Raw genomic sequence first — 15,881 nt, 5'->3', positions numbered from 1 at the left:
CAAAAGAAAGGTGATAAAGAAATCCCAACTTTAGCTTGACCCTTAGAGAGGCCATAAAAGGTTAGCATACATTCTCAAATTTCAAATGTTTTGGACAGGAAACCATTTCCCTGAAAGCATCCCCCAACTTGCACTGTTTTGAGAATGATGAAAGGGACGATTATCCAGCCCAAAGGCCGAACCCGGGTTACGGGTTTGGATTCTGTCGCCTCTCCGCATCTGTCCACGTCAATTTTGGTGAAAACTGAAAAATGGCGTCATGTGTCCTGCTGCATTTCTTACATGAAGAAATTTCGGGGCTCAGTAATAGACCGATCTAGTGTCGAGTTCTACCTGGGGCGAATTGTGTTAGGAGACAAAAGTGAATACTTTTATCCATTTTCGCTGTTTGTGGGTTGGGCACAGATTTGGGAAAAAAGTTCAACACGAACATCCCTTTACAACTGAATCAACAAAACTTTATTTCAAGTTGGCCATGCCGAAGTCATCACTTACAACAATGAAGCTAGAGTCAACTTAAATTTTTACATTCTGCATTGTGTACGTATCACGTGATACAAATAATATACAATGTCTGACTTGGTTCAAGTCTGCTCACTTTTGCGCGAGTGTTACATAATTAAGTGTGATGGCAATATGCCTGTTCATATGGGTTTTGACTGAAATCAGACTTGAGGCAAGTTTAACAGGAAAGTGACATCACTAGCCTCTAATACCGAACTGAGCATCTTCTCGGAACCTGTAGAAATGTAGCCTTTGTGTTTAGATTGCCAAATCAGCACAGCACTTTCGTCATCAGAACCGGTCTGCATGAGTGATATCTGAATTTCTGTGATGCCTTTAGATGGTAGGCGCTCACATCAATACCAGTACCTTTCAGCTGGTGTCTGTGTTTCTGTGATGCTGTATTTAAATGGCAATCCTCCACATCAGTACCAGTAACTGTTAGCTGGTGTCTCTGTTTCTGTGATGCTGTATTTAAATGGCAATCCTCCGCATCAGTACCAGTATGTCTTAGCCGGTGTCCGGGTCTCTGTGATATTGTTGGCTTCCATCAGCTCTTGCTCTACTGTCTTCAAGGACGGTGTGTACGTCTTTTTGCACACGTCTTCAGCCACGGTATCCTTCGGTTGCTCTGTGGGTCAGAAAACATCATCAAAAGCAATTCAGATCCACCTGCTAAATTCAGAACGTCAAATCATGTTGGACTACTCCAAATTTAAGGAGACAGATTTTATGAGACTCACCACTCCACGCAGGAACCAGAGAGAGTACGCATTTGCACAGCCACAATGGTCGTTCAGTGGGAACTTACTGCACGTGCGCGCACCGGTTCAAGCGTGTTGGGCATGGGATGCACTGAGCACGCACGACCAATTGATGCTGCAATGCACAGCCTTCGCATGTGTGCCGGGCGCCCTGGATGAAACTATTCCTACCAACCTATTTGATTTTTGGCAAGGGAATGGATACTCCAAATTGGGACGGCTACTCAACAAACCCGACAGCAGAGCTGCTAAGTAGACATAATAAAATGCTTAGCAGATACAACAATAAGACACATCACCAGCATCATACACTACATGTATCCAACAATCTGGCATTTAACTTGTTTTTGCAAGTCAAGAATTTTAAGGTGCTTAATAATTCCTGTGCCTCTCATCTACTTGAAAGTGTACACAAGTGTTTATCAAGAATGACTGCTCACCGATGTAGCTTTCCCGGGTCTTGAAGTCTTTGTGCTCGTCCGTTTGGGGAATGGGAATGATTCGTCCGGTTCGCTTGGACACTCTCACTTTATCGCCGGCTTCAGTAAAGCGAAAGTCCACATCAGCAGGTTGGCTGTTAAGTGAAAGACAGAGAAGGGCAATGGGTGCGGTGTGTTTAATGCCTGTGCACCTGAACTAAAGAGGGCGCTGTACTGCTTTGCAATGAGAATTTCATTGGTTCACGTGTAACAGTCAGGATAGCAGGAAAGGCCAGCCATAAAGATAAACATAACACAGGCTCGTCTGTGGTCTTTCCATTATCCCTAACCCTTCAATATCCTTCAAAGACCATTAAGGGATTTTGGAGACCTACACACTGTTTAGGAAGACTGAGCCCAAGCTTGGCCAAATTAGTGGGGCACCATAAATACTGACCCTTGCTGTAATATCATAGGTGGTGTTGCGAGGCAGTGTTTGCAAAGGCAACTGACTGTGGCTTACAGCTGTGTTTCAGGGCATCATTCTTGGTTGGTCCCACGTTTATCTGACATTTCTGGTGTAGGCATTCCTTTCTTCTTGTGAAGCTAAGAAACCTCAGTAAAAAACTTCATTTTCCTGAAGTGAGAACACTACTGGGAGCTGCTTTTTTTGGTTGGTTTCCTTGACTATTCCTCTTCCTTTTGCTTTGGATGACCCTGATCTGAAGATGCTTCTAAACCTGTTTATCAGAGAAGGGAAAACCTTGTGTGGACCTGGCTTAGTCCATGCAAGGTTGACACAACCCGCTACATCCCCCACTACTGCGCACTGTCGTGGTTTACATGCTAACCGCCCTTGCCACTATCAGAGGGCAAATGTGTCTTAAGAATCGGGTTCAGGCCATCAACTGGAGCAGTATTCACTCAGTGCTGTCCAAGAGCAAAATTAAGATGGTAAGGCCCAAAAAATAATAAATAGTCGGTCTCCGGTCAGCGCGTGCGTCGATTTTGAACAACAATCTTTTTTTTCTGTTATTTTCTCAAAATTTTCAAAACAGCGCCCTCTATTTCCGTACTGCCTGAATGTTCGTGAGCAGACTGATTCCCGGCCACAAGCCCACAAGTCCGAAGGGCAATTTGTTCAAGTAACCAAACTAATTTGTGGGTAGCTTGTAGCCAGTGATAGATCCATTACGACTGCGTAATGTTGATGTCAAACACAAACAGTAGACCATGGGTAGGTTACAAAGTTGCAGCCAACTGATCAACAACAATGGCGGCATGACGTGCTACTCCTAGCCTTAGCTCTTTGATTAAATATGCCACTCATTTCCGGGTCCATTGCCAGTCTAAAAAAGCCCCCCCCCCATAGCCCCACCAAAAAAATGCATCGCCGAATTAATTCTGGAACTTAGGTCTGACCAGAGACAGGGTATTTTTTGGGGGGCGGGCTAATCAAAGCTTTGATCTCCAGGTCTCTAGCGCTGATGCCTTAACCACCCAAACAGGGTCATCAGAGGGCACAAATCAACGTCTACGCAAGATCAGAAAATGCCAACCAACACGAAAGAGCAAAGTGAGGGTGTGGTTAAGGTATCTCCACGGGATCTTGATTTTACACTGAGTGTTTTCCCTTTTTCTGTGTGTTTATAAACACTGCATACTCCATGTTGCTCAAGGGCTTGTGAAAAAATTCCCCGAGCTTACTGGGACGAGGTTCGAACCCATGATGGTCAGCAGACGTCTCATAAGGGTCATGAGTTTCCATTAAGACGGCAATGAGTAGTACAATGTTGTTGAATGTTAAAAGCCACTGTCGTATCAGTGGGCAATTCTAATTGAGGTTACCAACTCACTTGTCTGATGGATCGACCAAGGCGACATCATGGACATTCAGCGGTGCCTCACTCACCACGTAAGTTCCATCATAGCCTGGCATTCTGCCAATATACCGGTAGTGCTAACAATTATGTGAAAAAGAAAAGTACCGAAGGCACGTTTAAGAACTTCACTTCCAATTTTCACGCTTGGATGCTTAGAAACCTCCATCTTTCAAATCCCAGTCAACTGTTTCCTTAGACTAACCAAATAGAGTGCACATTGTCAAACTCCAACTATGGTTCAGTTCATGATTTTGTTGTTTCCGAGAAATCAGATGTCCCGTAAGCCAACCCTGCCAATCTTTGTTAAACTTAGTCAGTTAGTAGGCATGGAGAGACATCCTTCATGAGTGTTACCTGTTGAATTTTACTTCTGTTGGATATAGGATTTAAGTTAACATATAGGATTGCATGTCTCTCCTAGATGACCTCATAGCAACACCGCCCTCAGTCGTCCGTAAAAACATGGATAATTCTGATTGTTTAAAGTGAACACTTTTCAACGCATTCAACCAAATTCAAATGTGTAAGAGTTTTCATACATTGAAAAAGTACAAAGCTGCAGAAAAAATCGTGTCCAAAAAAAATTCATTGCAGCTACACTTTAAAGAATCAATTATTTAAGTCTACCAACTTACACAATTGAGTCCTTTTACGACTACCCAGTTCCTCTGCCGTATGATGTCACTGATGATCCCTTGCTTGCCTGTATCTTTACCCTTCAGTACCTCCACCTGTTGGGCAGTGTTAGGAGAGGTCCGGGAACATTGGTTTTCCTTTTGTTTTGTTTGATGTCTAGTTTGCTTTGCTTTGGAAGGGGGTTCTTTCCCATCGAGACAAGCATAAACCAAGTATTGATAATGGTGAACCTAAGTGCTGAAGTTGTGTTTCACAAAAACAAAAATTGTGCTTACTCCTGCAAATTCGTTGACAGATTTTCCCAAACGTTTAAATGGAACTGCCCCTTTTTAGAGGTTTGACATTTTGATCGATACAATCTGGCATTCATGTTTACTGTAAACAATACCTGTAAAATGTGATCTGCTTTTCAGAACACTTTACTGCTCGGTCATATCAAGAAATACCACGAATTCATCACCAGAACTTTGGGTCAACACTGTATACAATTTATTGTATTTAAAGAGTTCAATGACACCGTGGTAAGGGTGGGACGTTTACACGTGACCCTTAACCCTCCTTTGGTTTTACAGCACAAATTTGCACAAATGCCCACAGTCACTGGTGAGCATGTAGTTTCTATATGGCACTCAAACATGCACAGGTTCAGTGTGTACACAGTAGGTTGCCAGCACAAAATGACCCAGGGTCTTCCGTGCAGTCCTCTTCAGTACATTTGGTTTACTGCACAATGATGCACATGAAACAGTGAAGCACAGTTCTTGGGCAGCACAAAAGTGCAATCTGATATTCCTGTGAGGGACTGTTGGTGCAGTGCACAACACAACACAGCTGTGCTTCTTTGAGGTGTTTACCAAATGACCCAAAGAGTGACTTCAGCATAGGAGGGTTAAAACTAGGAATTTTTGTACACTCTTCATAATACCTTGAGGTCCTGCTTCTGATTGGTAGTGCAAAAGACATGAAATCTAAGTTTATGGTCTTGACAGGTACATAAATGTAGGAACAGTTGGTGCCGCAGTTAAAAGCCAGTTCATATCTCGCGTGAATGTAACAGTGAAAAGAACTTGCCATCAAGAAATGTTTGCAGCAAAAATGCGCAATGAGCTGCAACTCACAGCACAAATACGTGTATTTGAGACAAACAATCCTTGCATAGGATTGTCTGAGGAGAGTGGCTAACATATAAATGGCAACAGGTCATTTCACTGCTCATGCCTCTGACTTACGAGGTCTCCCTTGAAATACTTCCAGTTCCGGATGGGCTCCACCTGCACCTTGTTGCGATCCCGCCCCGGCAGGTTGGCCAACTGGGCCTGGATGGTCCAGGGCCTGGACATGACATAGCGGTAGTGTCGGTTGATCCTCTGCCAGCTTGGTTTCTCTCCCGCCTGGCGGGCCATCAGCAGGAGATTGGTCAGTCGGACCATGGTGGGTGCCGTAAGACGGTCAAGTTACTGACTATGGGACAAGAAAATGACTGTTTTGAGGGGCAATCATCTCTGGAGAGAAATACCATCAAATGTCATGATGTAGGCCTACGTGTACATGTATGTATTAACTTGCAGCAATCTTCCTACAACCTCCATGTTTTTTCGACATACATGTATAGCTGTAGGGTTGCGTGCGTACAGTGTATGGCCCGAGTAGTGTAATGACACAGACTGCTTGCCACATTTCCATCCCGCATTATTTGCATGGGCGCAGTGCCCTGCCACACCTGCATTTGATTTGTGCCTTACGCATGCTAAGGCTTGAACACCCAAGAAACTTGTATTTTTCCTGACTTTGAAGTGGAGGTAGGCCTAGGCCTAGCGCCTAGTCAGCTTATTTACCATGTTTACCGGCATAACTGGTCTGCAACCTTATCTCCACAGCTTGAAAAGTAAGCTTGCCACCGGCACATGCATAACTGGTTCACGACACGCCGACCATGGCGACGGTAATGCCAATTATGCCAACGTGTTAAAATTCCTCCAACTTCAGCATGCTCAATTCAAGGGTAGGCCTAATCATGCTAATTCCAGAAATTAGGGGTCCATTTTTTCCGTGTCCCTCGTCACATCTGACACACTTTTGGATCCTAATTACTGCTGCACCTATGGTGTTACTAAGGATTAAACTTACCTGTACAATGACAGTGTTGTCCACAGCTATAAAATAATACTAAATGGATCTTGGAAATCTTGCAAACTTCCAGGTTCTGCTACTTGCACAATAAAAGAATCGCACAATCATGAGTTTGTGGACGCAGACATATTGAACCACTGAGCAACTTTGTCGAATGGGGGCGCTATTTTACCACTTGAGCGTTCATAGGAAAATCGCCCCCATGTCAATTTGCCTGAGACTGTTTCCCCCCGACGATCTTGCTCGACCAAATCGCACTCAGCAAACTGCGACGTCTTACTCCTAGCTAACTCGCTTACCTAAAAAAGACTGAATGTATTACAACTTTCGTTGCAAATACGTGTATGTATGCAGGAGATTCAAGTTTCATCTCCCCCAATCACACATTTGTATTCGATAAAAGAAAAAAAAAGTTTTGGGATGAGAAATGAAATAGCCTATGAACTCTCCACTTGGATATCTTAAGTCAGCGCAATCATTTGCTAAACGTAAACTCTTTCCTGGCAGACAGGAAACGACGATAAAACAGGATCTTGTTTTTATGGTTGATACATAAACAAAATTATAAATCACGGGTAGAGCTTGCAAACGAACGAGTCACGTGTCATTAGTAAGAGCCTTGTTTTCATACTGTTAAGCTCAAGTCTTCTCAGGGGTCAAACGTTTATTCTTGGGGTGGGGCAATTTTTTAAAAGCCTACCTTTTATGGCTTTGAGGTTTTATCAGGCCATATTTTGGCCAAGCTAACTGGGGTTCATTTTGCAGGGATGGGCTCTCGTTTCTAGGGGGGCCGCAGTGGGTTCGGTGACGGTTAAAACACTCAGGCTGGCATTAACTTGTTAAGATTGTTTTCCTTAAAGTTCTCTTATTACTTGGTGTGTAGGGGAACACGGGGCCACACTGGCCTCGAGCGGGGACGGGGGATTGTGCCCCATCCAGAGGCGGATCTGGGGGGGGGGTAATTGCAACCCCCGTTCAGCCGTGGAATCGGTGAAATGACAGAAAATGAGCACCAAGAAAATCATCCATCTATATAGTTAAGTTTTTCTTGTCATCAGGGAACGGCGCATGACGCTTTCGGACCTCCTTAGCAGGGCATCCCTTCAGTACGCCCATCAACCCCCCCGTTTCCTGAAGGCTAGATCCGCCCCTGCCATTTCTTACCCTCCGTACCCCTTGGTTGTACCACTGTAGAAATATGAAAGAGACAACAAATAAACTTTCTCTCATGATTATTTTGCCAAAAGAAAAGTTTTATTCCTCTTTCCTTTTTTTTTCGTTTTCAGTTTTTTGCTAATTTTTGTTCAAAAGCTTTTAGTGTGGAACACTTCAAACATTTTAGTACATGCATTGCTCTTATAAATTCTACCAGAAAACAAACTTATCTCAGTGTCTATTCAAAGAAACAAAGGTCTCAACATTCAAGTTAGCAGTCATTCTGGTTGTTTGTGTGAAATCAACTCCACTTAACAAAACCAGAAATACAGAAAGTATTGTGATTTAAATTTGTATCCCCATCTTTGTAGACCGCGAACGATTCCATTCCACTCTAGCTGGTCAGAGACACCGGGAGAAACAGTCGTTACAGTCAGTCCCAAGCGGGCATTGGGTGTCGAAGGCCCCTGGTCCACCGTCGTTGCAAATGTCGTTGTTACGATGAGGAAGGCAAGTCTCGCTACATAAGGGACCTGGATAATGGGGAAGAAATTTAGACGATTTGAGTCAGTCTACTCCCCGCTGAGCGAGGTCAAACGATTTTCAGGGTTGACCAAGAAAAGTCATTGTGGAAGAAGCTGTTAAAGCTGCCACAGGTAAGATGAGACCCAGTGTCGTAAATTGGATGAATTTTTGCCTGGTAATATTGAGGCCGGTTAATAGTGAAGCTAACATGAACTCGACACTGCTTATCAGTTTAAACATTCGGCCTGCGAATTCACAAGAGAAAAACTTAATTTAAACACACGTTTTCGCTGTCAGTGCTTTGCTAAGTCAAATTCGCTTTGTTTAGCGATCGCTTGAAGTACGAACCAGCCCCCAAAAATGAAAAAAAAAATGTCTTGAATGATTCATTGTCTTCTTTTAAACTTTGTTAGACTTGAGCAGCACCTGTTTGATACCGCGTGATCCTAGTCTCTTAAAAACGCTTGTATTCAGGAGTAAATTAATTTATCCGTGTCACTTTTCAAGGCTCTTCATCCAAAGAAATATTTCATATGTGAGCAGTACCGCCAAGGACATCATGACCAAAAACTCTTTGTCCAGCTGTACACACTAGATCACGACCCGGCACCAAACGTCTTAGAATAATCATGGTCTTTTACTAATCTAAAAGCTCTTACATATACGGTAAAAACTGCGCACAACAGAAAAAGTGGTTGTGTGATGTCATCGTCACGTGACTCGCAGAGTGGACAAAACTTACTTCCTGACGGGCAAAAGTCGCAGGTGGTACCATTCCAGTTCTCTTGACAGATGCAGATGAAGTCAACGGTGTTTGGTACACTACCAGGCACAGAGCTGCACACGCCTCCATTCAGACATGGATTGGAGCTAAGGGCGATATAAAAATGACCCGACAGTTTATGGTAATCCGGACAGGAACAGCAGATAGGACTGGTCTCCTATTAGGAGACCAGTCAACGGAGCCTGAGGCGCCATGCTAGGTACGATGGCACCGTTTTTTCGCTGCGGCGATCGGTACCCAGTTGATTCGCACCATCTGACTCATTTTCGTCTTGACGGCAAACCAGCATGACGCGTCAAGTGAGCGTCGGCACATAATGGCGACGGTGTTTTAATATCTGACCATTTAATACCAAGGTCTAAATGATGTTAGCAACTGATGTCTAAATTATTCCACCTTGACAAGCAGGATAAAACGAGAGCTCTACAGTATAATCAAGTTTACATTTTCAAAAGGTGAAAGACATTTTTCGAAGTCCGTTTCTATAGTTATTTTTTTTCCAGTTTCGCTTTTATGAGAACAGTTAAGCAACCCATGCCCTTTTAAAACCATCCCCAGTGATGCTCAAGAAAAGCAAAATAAAAATTAACAATGTCAAGTGCAATTATTTGGGTCTGTCTGAGAAACATATTGTAAAGAAAAGGAAGAGTCCCCCCCCATACACGGACGCCGGTAATTACTCCCTACATTGATCCATTAGCCATCAGAAAGCAAAACATGTCCAGAAAAGTTCAATGCAGGAGAGAAAATACCAAGACGTTTAATGAGAAAACAGAATTTGTCAGACCAGACTCGTAAGGGTTTGTGCACGGGTGTCAAGTGGCACCCGTGTATGGAACTCCGGCCGGAAAAGGAAAGTTTGACAATACCCAGAATTCCAAGGATTTCGGTATTAATGATGGCCCTCAGACTTCGTTTGCTGCATGTTTCGTTTGGAACTTTACAGCACAGATAAGCCAACCATGGGAAAAATAAATGTGCAGTTTGGCTTCCCGTTTTACGCCATGGTCGCTGTACCAAACCAAAGTGATTTCTTCAGCCAGCAACTAGTAGGGCCCACTCCAGGACAATTAATTGTTCAACGCTCACCTGCAGGGGCAGTCGCGCAGGGGTGGCGGCGGTGAGGCCTGTGGCGGTGGTGGTACCCGATGCAGTCTTCTGGCGTAGACGACTGGCTGAAACGAGTCGGCCAGCTGTGACTGGAAACGACGAAAGATACCGCGAGCCTCCCTGACATGGACGATGGAGCACAATCCAAGGATAAGCAAGATGGTGGTCGGCCGGGCAAAACAAGGCATGTTGGATCTTACGGGAAATAGAAAAGGGTAGAGGTTAACCCGGGGGTCCATTAATTCCACATGATTTAGTCAACTCACTTTGGCCGTGATTGGTACTCCAAAATGGACGCGAATGTCCTAGGAAAGTATTAACTCGCCACGGCGAAGCGTTTACTTGGATTTTTTTTTTGCTCTCGGAGCAGATAGCTCCAATCGCGCTCGCGTGCTGAAAGAAACCTTGTGCACTGGCCCAAGAATTACATCTGCATCTAGATCTGAGCCACACCCACGAGCTGGAATGTGAAATGGTAAAGGAACGGAACCATGCTTTATAATGTTTAAAGTGAGGGTTCGCTCATTTCAGACGCCACTTTTCTGTGTACATGCACAAAGTAAATAGAGGGGAAAATGGTTTCATCCTGGCTCCACTTCAGCAGTTGTGTACAAAGTCTATGGAGAGTGAAGAGAATTTTTTAAGTATTTCCCAACAACATCGGTAAATGTTTTTCAGTCCAGAATTCGTGTCTTTCCAGCGTTTCTGTAATGACTGACTGTTATTGAGATGATATATGGTGAGAAAAGTGGAGTCAGGATGCAACATTTTTTCCAAATAGAGATATGGGGAGGCGAAAGTTTCAGAAATTTTGGAGGAAATTTTTAAATTTCTCAGGGAAAGAACTGACTCTTCTGACGCTGACGCTCGGTGATTGATTAGGCCGTCATTCTTTCCAGGAATGGAGCCTCATTTCAACCCCCATTTTTCACGTGGTTTATATGAGAAAGCAACACTTTAATTACCGGGAATATCGCCAGTCTGTGAAGAAACTCTCAGCTCTGCTTCCACACCAGCCTTTGATGAAACGATCTTCAGAACCACACGTATGTTTCCTTCCTCAACTTAGTTCTGCTTATTGTTCAAGGTCGTACACTAGCTGGAACGCCAGTGAGCTTTTGTAATGGAAACGAGACATTTGATGGATTATTTTGCCAGTCAATGGTCTTTTGTACTCAAATATGCGGTGGCCTTTTTCGAGCAGTGATTTATTTCCTCTCTTCATGCAAACCAAAATCATGATATTCTTGCAATCGGGGTGTTCAAAAGAATGTGAAACGCATAAATATGAAGCCAGCGTAGAACTAAAGGCCATGATAGTCATTAGCTTCCAAAAGTTTTTTTTAAGCCAGATTGGCGAACTTAAAAATGAGGTTCGTTGTGAGTTTATTGTGTCACAGCAATACATAGATTGCTTAATCGAAAGTCCAGTTGATTATTCGAATAGTGCAGAATTTTATTAGGGTTTAATGGTGTCGATACAAATCAGTTTATGATAATGTCAAGGAACGATTTTCTAATGACGCTGTCGCATGAAATGGCTCAGTATCTCTTTTTAAAAAACTTTCGCACATTTGGCTTTATCGAGTGTGTCATTACAAACTTCCATTGCAAATATATATGTGGGGTATATCTTCAGGAAAACCCCTACAAGAAAGATTTTCAATGGTTTATATTGTACTTTATGTTGGCAACATGAGGTGCGGCGTCTCCATGTGAGACTACGGCATACACAAGTATCGAACACTGGCTACGGCTCTCCACCGCTGCCCCTTTTAATCAAAATCCGAAGCCGTATCGCAGGAGACATAACTGGGTTATGGCTACCCCTATCATGCGCCGCCCCATACAACCCCATGTATGAACTAACACCGGCAGTGTTGGGTGAAAAACGTGACCTGCGCGCATGTTGAACAAACAAACTGCATGGAACCATGGTGCGGTCTTTTATTAGTGAGCTCTTTGTAACTATCGTATTTTGAATATCAATTCCTTTCCCAAAGGAATTTTCAATAAACATTCCCGGCATAGCTTTTTGCAAACAGACCTGAATTAAACGCAAACAAGAAAATTCATATAAGCATGGAACAGAAGAAACTGAGAATGGAATCTGATTTGCTTCATTTCCATACCTGTCGAATATGGCCGAGTTTCACGCAATTATGAGGAACGCAAACCCAAACCGAAAAGTTCCGTCAGTTTGTGGACACTAAATCTTGGCATGAAGCTATGCCTTAGTTTTTGACAGCACGGGAGCAAAATCAAAGCTGTTTTTAAACAGAAATGTTTGGCATGTGTTGTAATTTTCCTCTTCAAAATATGACTTCCGCATGGAACGTCGTTTCAATCACGTGCCAGTCAAGAATAATGCCTCAAGTGTGAGTCACATAGGCTAGATTCATTCACCAGGGCAAAATCTTGTGCAAAACACTTTCAGAGCTGAGCCTGCAAACTCTATGGGTAACAGACTTCAGATGTTTTCCGCCTGCAAGCTTGGTAAACTCCCAAAGGCCCTTCAACGTCATTTAGTGAGCAAAAATAAAGCATATCTGCGCCAACCTGACACAAGGTTTTCCCCCGCAACTAATGTTGCTGCCTGTAAAATGAAATTAAATTGATGCGGGTTCATAAACACATCTTGAACGGATAGTTTATTAAATGTACTGCTACCACTAACTCTTTCATACATGTAAATACTCTGCTTCTGAAAAATAATAATGGAATACCATTCTGACCTATTGAACAAGGATTGCCAATTGCCCAACGGTCTTTATAAATGATGGTGGAGACGGTGGGGAGAGTTTGGAATACGCAAACATACATGTACTGTGTACACAATACTTTACTTAAAATATAAATGTTTATTAATGACATTTTGCCCACTTACAAATCATTTTGCTGCTACATTCGGCATCTGCATCCAATTTTTACGGTGTTCTTAAATATTTTGGGGTCATCACACACTGCGGGGTAATTTCAAATGGGGTAATGGACAAAATGTGCATGTAATCCTACATTTAAAAGATACGATAAACACTTTGGGCAAACCTTTTGAAATAAAACAACACTCAACCCCCACTCCATCTAACATTAATTATCAAGTCTATCTGACGAATCATGGAGGACTCTCTAAAGCGCAATTGGTCAAAATAAACAACTTTGAAAGCCTGTGGCATTTCACTGGGGGCAGGAAGAAATCCTCTTTTAAAATTTTGACTTGCAACCTCATCTCACATGATCTGCTGACAGTGTTTAGGACTGCATCTTTGCCGATAGGCAAGTGAGGAGAATCTTGTTGGTCAGAGAGTTTACAAGCAATGTTGGCCTGATTTTATTCAACTTTATTTTGACACAGTTCAGAGCTTTCACTCTGGTGTTACACCAACCTAAATGGATATGTAAGAATTTGGCTGTTGCCTTTAAAAAAGAAAGCAGTAATTATTCATGTGACAAGTACATAAGAAACATGCAATGTGGAATCAGCAAATTTGATTCTGGGCTGAATTCAAGCCAATCACCACATTTATACTCTTGACTCCTGAGCAAATGAAGGGCAGAAGTATGACTAATGGCTAAGTGAGAACATATACTCGATCCAGCCAGAAATATAGTCTTGCATCATGTTACAAACGAGTACAGACACGTAAAGGTTTCCACTCGGTCTGTGCAATGAATTGGCAGAGTTATATGAACATGTACAACATTTTCTTACAGCCACGCTTATCGAGAGTGTACACAGTCAAGGATCAGTGCGATCCCTTCAAAAATCTATGCATCGTCCCTTCCGTTCCCAGTCCCCGTATCTGGTGGGCTCAGGGCCTCTTGGGCCACCTCTCTCTCCTGTGACAGGGTTGATATCATCAGGGAAGGCTTCCAGAGGTTCCTTCTCGGCATCGCGGTGTTTCTCTGATGGGCTGTCATGCTTACCAACGGGAGTGTAGGGCTTCTTAAGGGGTGGCTTCCCACTGTTTGGAGGTGACTGGGAGTACAGTCGGTGCTGTAAATGTGCTAAGTGTTCTGTGACCAGTGGTAAGCTCCTAAGGCAATGCCAACCTGCAGAAAAAAATACACTGAACGTAAACAACTTTTAGCAAAAGGCATTTGCTGAAAAGCTTGAAATTTTAAGCTGCATAAGGTTTTGTCACTCAACTTGATTAAAGAATAAGTCTGAAAGAGTTCCATATATGGGCAACACTTGATACCTATGACTGAGACTTGTTTGAAAAAAACTATGTTGTGTTTTCTAACAGTTTCTAACAGTGGAGGTGCACATCATAACTCCAGGACTGTCCCTGACTTGGGGACAACACCAGTCCCCCACAAGAGAGAATGTCCCCATACAAGGGGGACATTTTTCCAAGTGGCCTTGGGTCAAAAATATCCATGCACTGTTATAATTTTTTACTCCCAGATTTTCCATTCATTTAAGGTGTTCCAATTGTTTTATATGAGCTTTGCACCATGCCACTGGATTAAGTATATGTAAAGGATTGATATTTGGAAAAATTGTTATGATAGGTCTACATGTACAGTCTTTTTTCCCACCCTTTATGCTAACTTGAATACACTTGCTCACAATCTTAGAAGTACAATGTAAATGGTAAAATTTTTTTAACGGCAGCCTTGGGTGTTTTTTTTTCTGCTGAATCAAATCAGGCCTATGGCAATAAAAGAATCCCCAGGGCAATGGTACTTGTACGATCTCCAAGCCCACTTGAAAAAAATTGTCCCCACTTAGGCCCTTGTAACATGATTAATAAATTTATTAGGCAGACATTCTCTGTTTTGGGGACTGATTTTGTCCCCAAATAAAGGGACTTCTCCACATTAAGGGACAGTCCCTGAGTTGTGATCTACGGCTAGGCTACAGCTCACCCCACAGTAGGCCTATTCATAATAGACCTAGTTCTGCCACGAACTTAGTTCTGGGCGTATGAGCAAATGCTTCAAAATAAGCCTTGGCCTAACACTGTTTTGCACCATTTATTTCAATATCAGTCAAATAAATAAATTTTCTACGAAGCATACCATCCCTTGATCGCCTTTCAATGCTGTTCTTGGCTAACAAAAAAGAGTTCACAGGCTTCAAAAAGAGGAACTGTTTCACAACACGGAGAGCTAAGGGCGCCGCCATCTTGTTATGAAATGAGCATGGAACTATGGGAAATTTGGGGATAATCAATTGTTTATTTCCCAAATCTAATATACCCTCCGAAATTCATTGTGTTCTAAATACTTTCAAAATTTCATTGTACCAAATTTTAAATTAGACATTTAAACAAAACTGGTGGTTATAACATTGGAATTGTTGCTCATTTTTCTAAATAAATATCTGTTAGTGCATTTGAACTAAAATAAGTTAATCAAACATTGGCGGTTCTATTGAACTTCACGCTCTTTTCGTTTCGTCTGTTGCCAGTCTACTTTATTTGCAACGCGAACGATGTTGAGTTGCGAAGTGCGATTTGATATTTGTTGATGTTTTCTTCTTTGAGATATCAACGTACGATTTGCTGTAATGGATAACACCCCATATGGCACAGTACATTTAGTAACGGGTAAGTAGCTAATGTCATGATGATCTGATTGATTGTGGGACAACTCGCTCGACAGCGATCGATCGACCGTTTACCCACTCGACTTGGCCATCTCGGCACGCTCGGACAGTCATGGCCGGCGCGGCAGTGGGCATGGTGGGGGTGTAACCTAGACAGTAAACATGAAACAGGGCCCAATCGAATACTCCTCCGTCGTATACATGTACTGGGCTCTGTCCCGATTAATAGGGATTTCATTCGAAAACTTTATCCGGGCCATCCAGGGGTGTAACTAAACATCCGCATAATTTTATGAGCTGAAATTGCACCGGTATGTTCACTACTTATGGTGTAAACCATCCGCTAGGTTGTTAATTGTAGAAAACCTTTTTCACCACCTACTGGCTTTCTTAAATGCCAAAGGCAAACTTTTT

At 42.8% G+C, this 15,881-nt stretch overlaps 3 protein-coding genes across 3 annotated transcripts; all 3 read right to left on the bottom strand.

The window, feature by feature from the left end:
- Positions 1 to 436: 436 nt before the first annotated feature.
- Positions 437 to 6,492, bottom strand: mrpl24 (mitochondrial ribosomal protein L24). The gene is made up of 6 exons (XM_022254293.2): positions 6,334 to 6,492; positions 5,436 to 5,667; positions 4,206 to 4,301; positions 3,544 to 3,647; positions 1,709 to 1,842; positions 437 to 1,135 (listed from the first exon to the last, which is right to left on the bottom strand). Exons 2-6 carry the CDS (start codon positions 5,634 to 5,636, stop codon positions 999 to 1,001), a joined length of 672 nt encoding a protein of 223 aa, XP_022109985.2. The 5' UTR covers positions 5,637 to 5,667; positions 6,334 to 6,492; the 3' UTR covers positions 437 to 998.
- Positions 6,493 to 7,568: 1,076 nt separating this feature from the next.
- LOC110989708 (uncharacterized) lies at positions 7,569 to 11,029 on the bottom strand. Its single transcript, XM_022254282.2, has 4 exons — positions 10,876 to 11,029; positions 9,890 to 10,105; positions 8,759 to 8,886; positions 7,569 to 8,024 (listed from the first exon to the last, which is right to left on the bottom strand). The coding sequence occupies exons 2-4, from the start codon at positions 10,096 to 10,098 to the stop codon at positions 7,894 to 7,896; spliced, it is 468 nt and encodes a 155-aa protein (XP_022109974.2). The 5' UTR covers positions 10,099 to 10,105; positions 10,876 to 11,029; the 3' UTR covers positions 7,569 to 7,893.
- Positions 11,030 to 12,534: 1,505 nt separating this feature from the next.
- Positions 12,535 to 15,244, bottom strand: LOC110989719 (succinate dehydrogenase assembly factor 4, mitochondrial-like). The gene is made up of 2 exons (XM_022254294.2): positions 14,939 to 15,244; positions 12,535 to 13,963 (listed from the first exon to the last, which is right to left on the bottom strand). The coding sequence occupies exons 1-2, from the start codon at positions 15,042 to 15,044 to the stop codon at positions 13,671 to 13,673; spliced, it is 399 nt and encodes a 132-aa protein (XP_022109986.1). The 5' UTR covers positions 15,045 to 15,244; the 3' UTR covers positions 12,535 to 13,670.
- Positions 15,245 to 15,881: the final 637 nt, after the last annotated feature.

This window comes from Acanthaster planci, linkage group LG05 (genome assembly GCF_054643075.1).
Source record: "Acanthaster planci isolate LZ-2023a linkage group LG05, COTS_SCS, whole genome shotgun sequence".
In the NCBI taxonomy this organism is placed as follows: Eukaryota; Metazoa; Echinodermata; class Asteroidea; order Valvatida; family Acanthasteridae; genus Acanthaster; species Acanthaster planci.
The sequence above is the reverse complement of the archived record's forward strand: the minus strand, read 5'-3'. Positions and strand labels throughout refer to the sequence as shown.

What these genes read in the sequence shown, in the direction of transcription:
- LOC110989708 (XM_022254282.2), bottom strand. Translation starts at nt 10,098, where the DNA reads ATGCCTTGTTTTGCCCGGCCGACCACCATCTTGCTTATCCTTGGATTG. An exon ending in CTGCGCGACTGCCCCTGCAG is followed by an intron (nt 8,887 to 9,889) that starts GTGAGCGTTGAA and finishes TATCGCCCTTAG; the next exon opens with CTCCAATCCATGTCTGAATG. An exon ending in CGACTTTTGCCCGTCAGGAA is followed by an intron (nt 8,025 to 8,758) that starts GTAAGTTTTGTC and finishes CCCATTATCCAG; the next exon opens with GTCCCTTATGTAGCGAGACT.
- LOC110989719 (XM_022254294.2), bottom strand. Translation starts at nt 15,044, where the DNA reads ATGGCGGCGCCCTTAGCTCTCCGTGTTGTGAAACAGTTCCTCTTTTTG. An exon ending in TGAAAGGCGATCAAGGGATG is followed by an intron (nt 13,964 to 14,938) that starts GTATGCTTCGTA and finishes TTTTTTCTGCAG; the next exon opens with GTTGGCATTGCCTTAGGAGC.
- mrpl24 (XM_022254293.2), bottom strand. Translation starts at nt 5,636, where the DNA reads ATGGTCCGACTGACCAATCTCCTGCTGATGGCCCGCCAGGCGGGAGAG. An exon ending in TCGTAAAAGGACTCAATTGT is followed by an intron (nt 3,648 to 4,205) that starts GTAAGTTGGTAG and finishes CATAATTGTTAG; the next exon opens with CACTACCGGTATATTGGCAG. An exon ending in GACCCGGGAAAGCTACATCG is followed by an intron (nt 1,136 to 1,708) that starts GTGAGCAGTCAT and finishes TCTGACCCACAG; the next exon opens with AGCAACCGAAGGATACCGTG.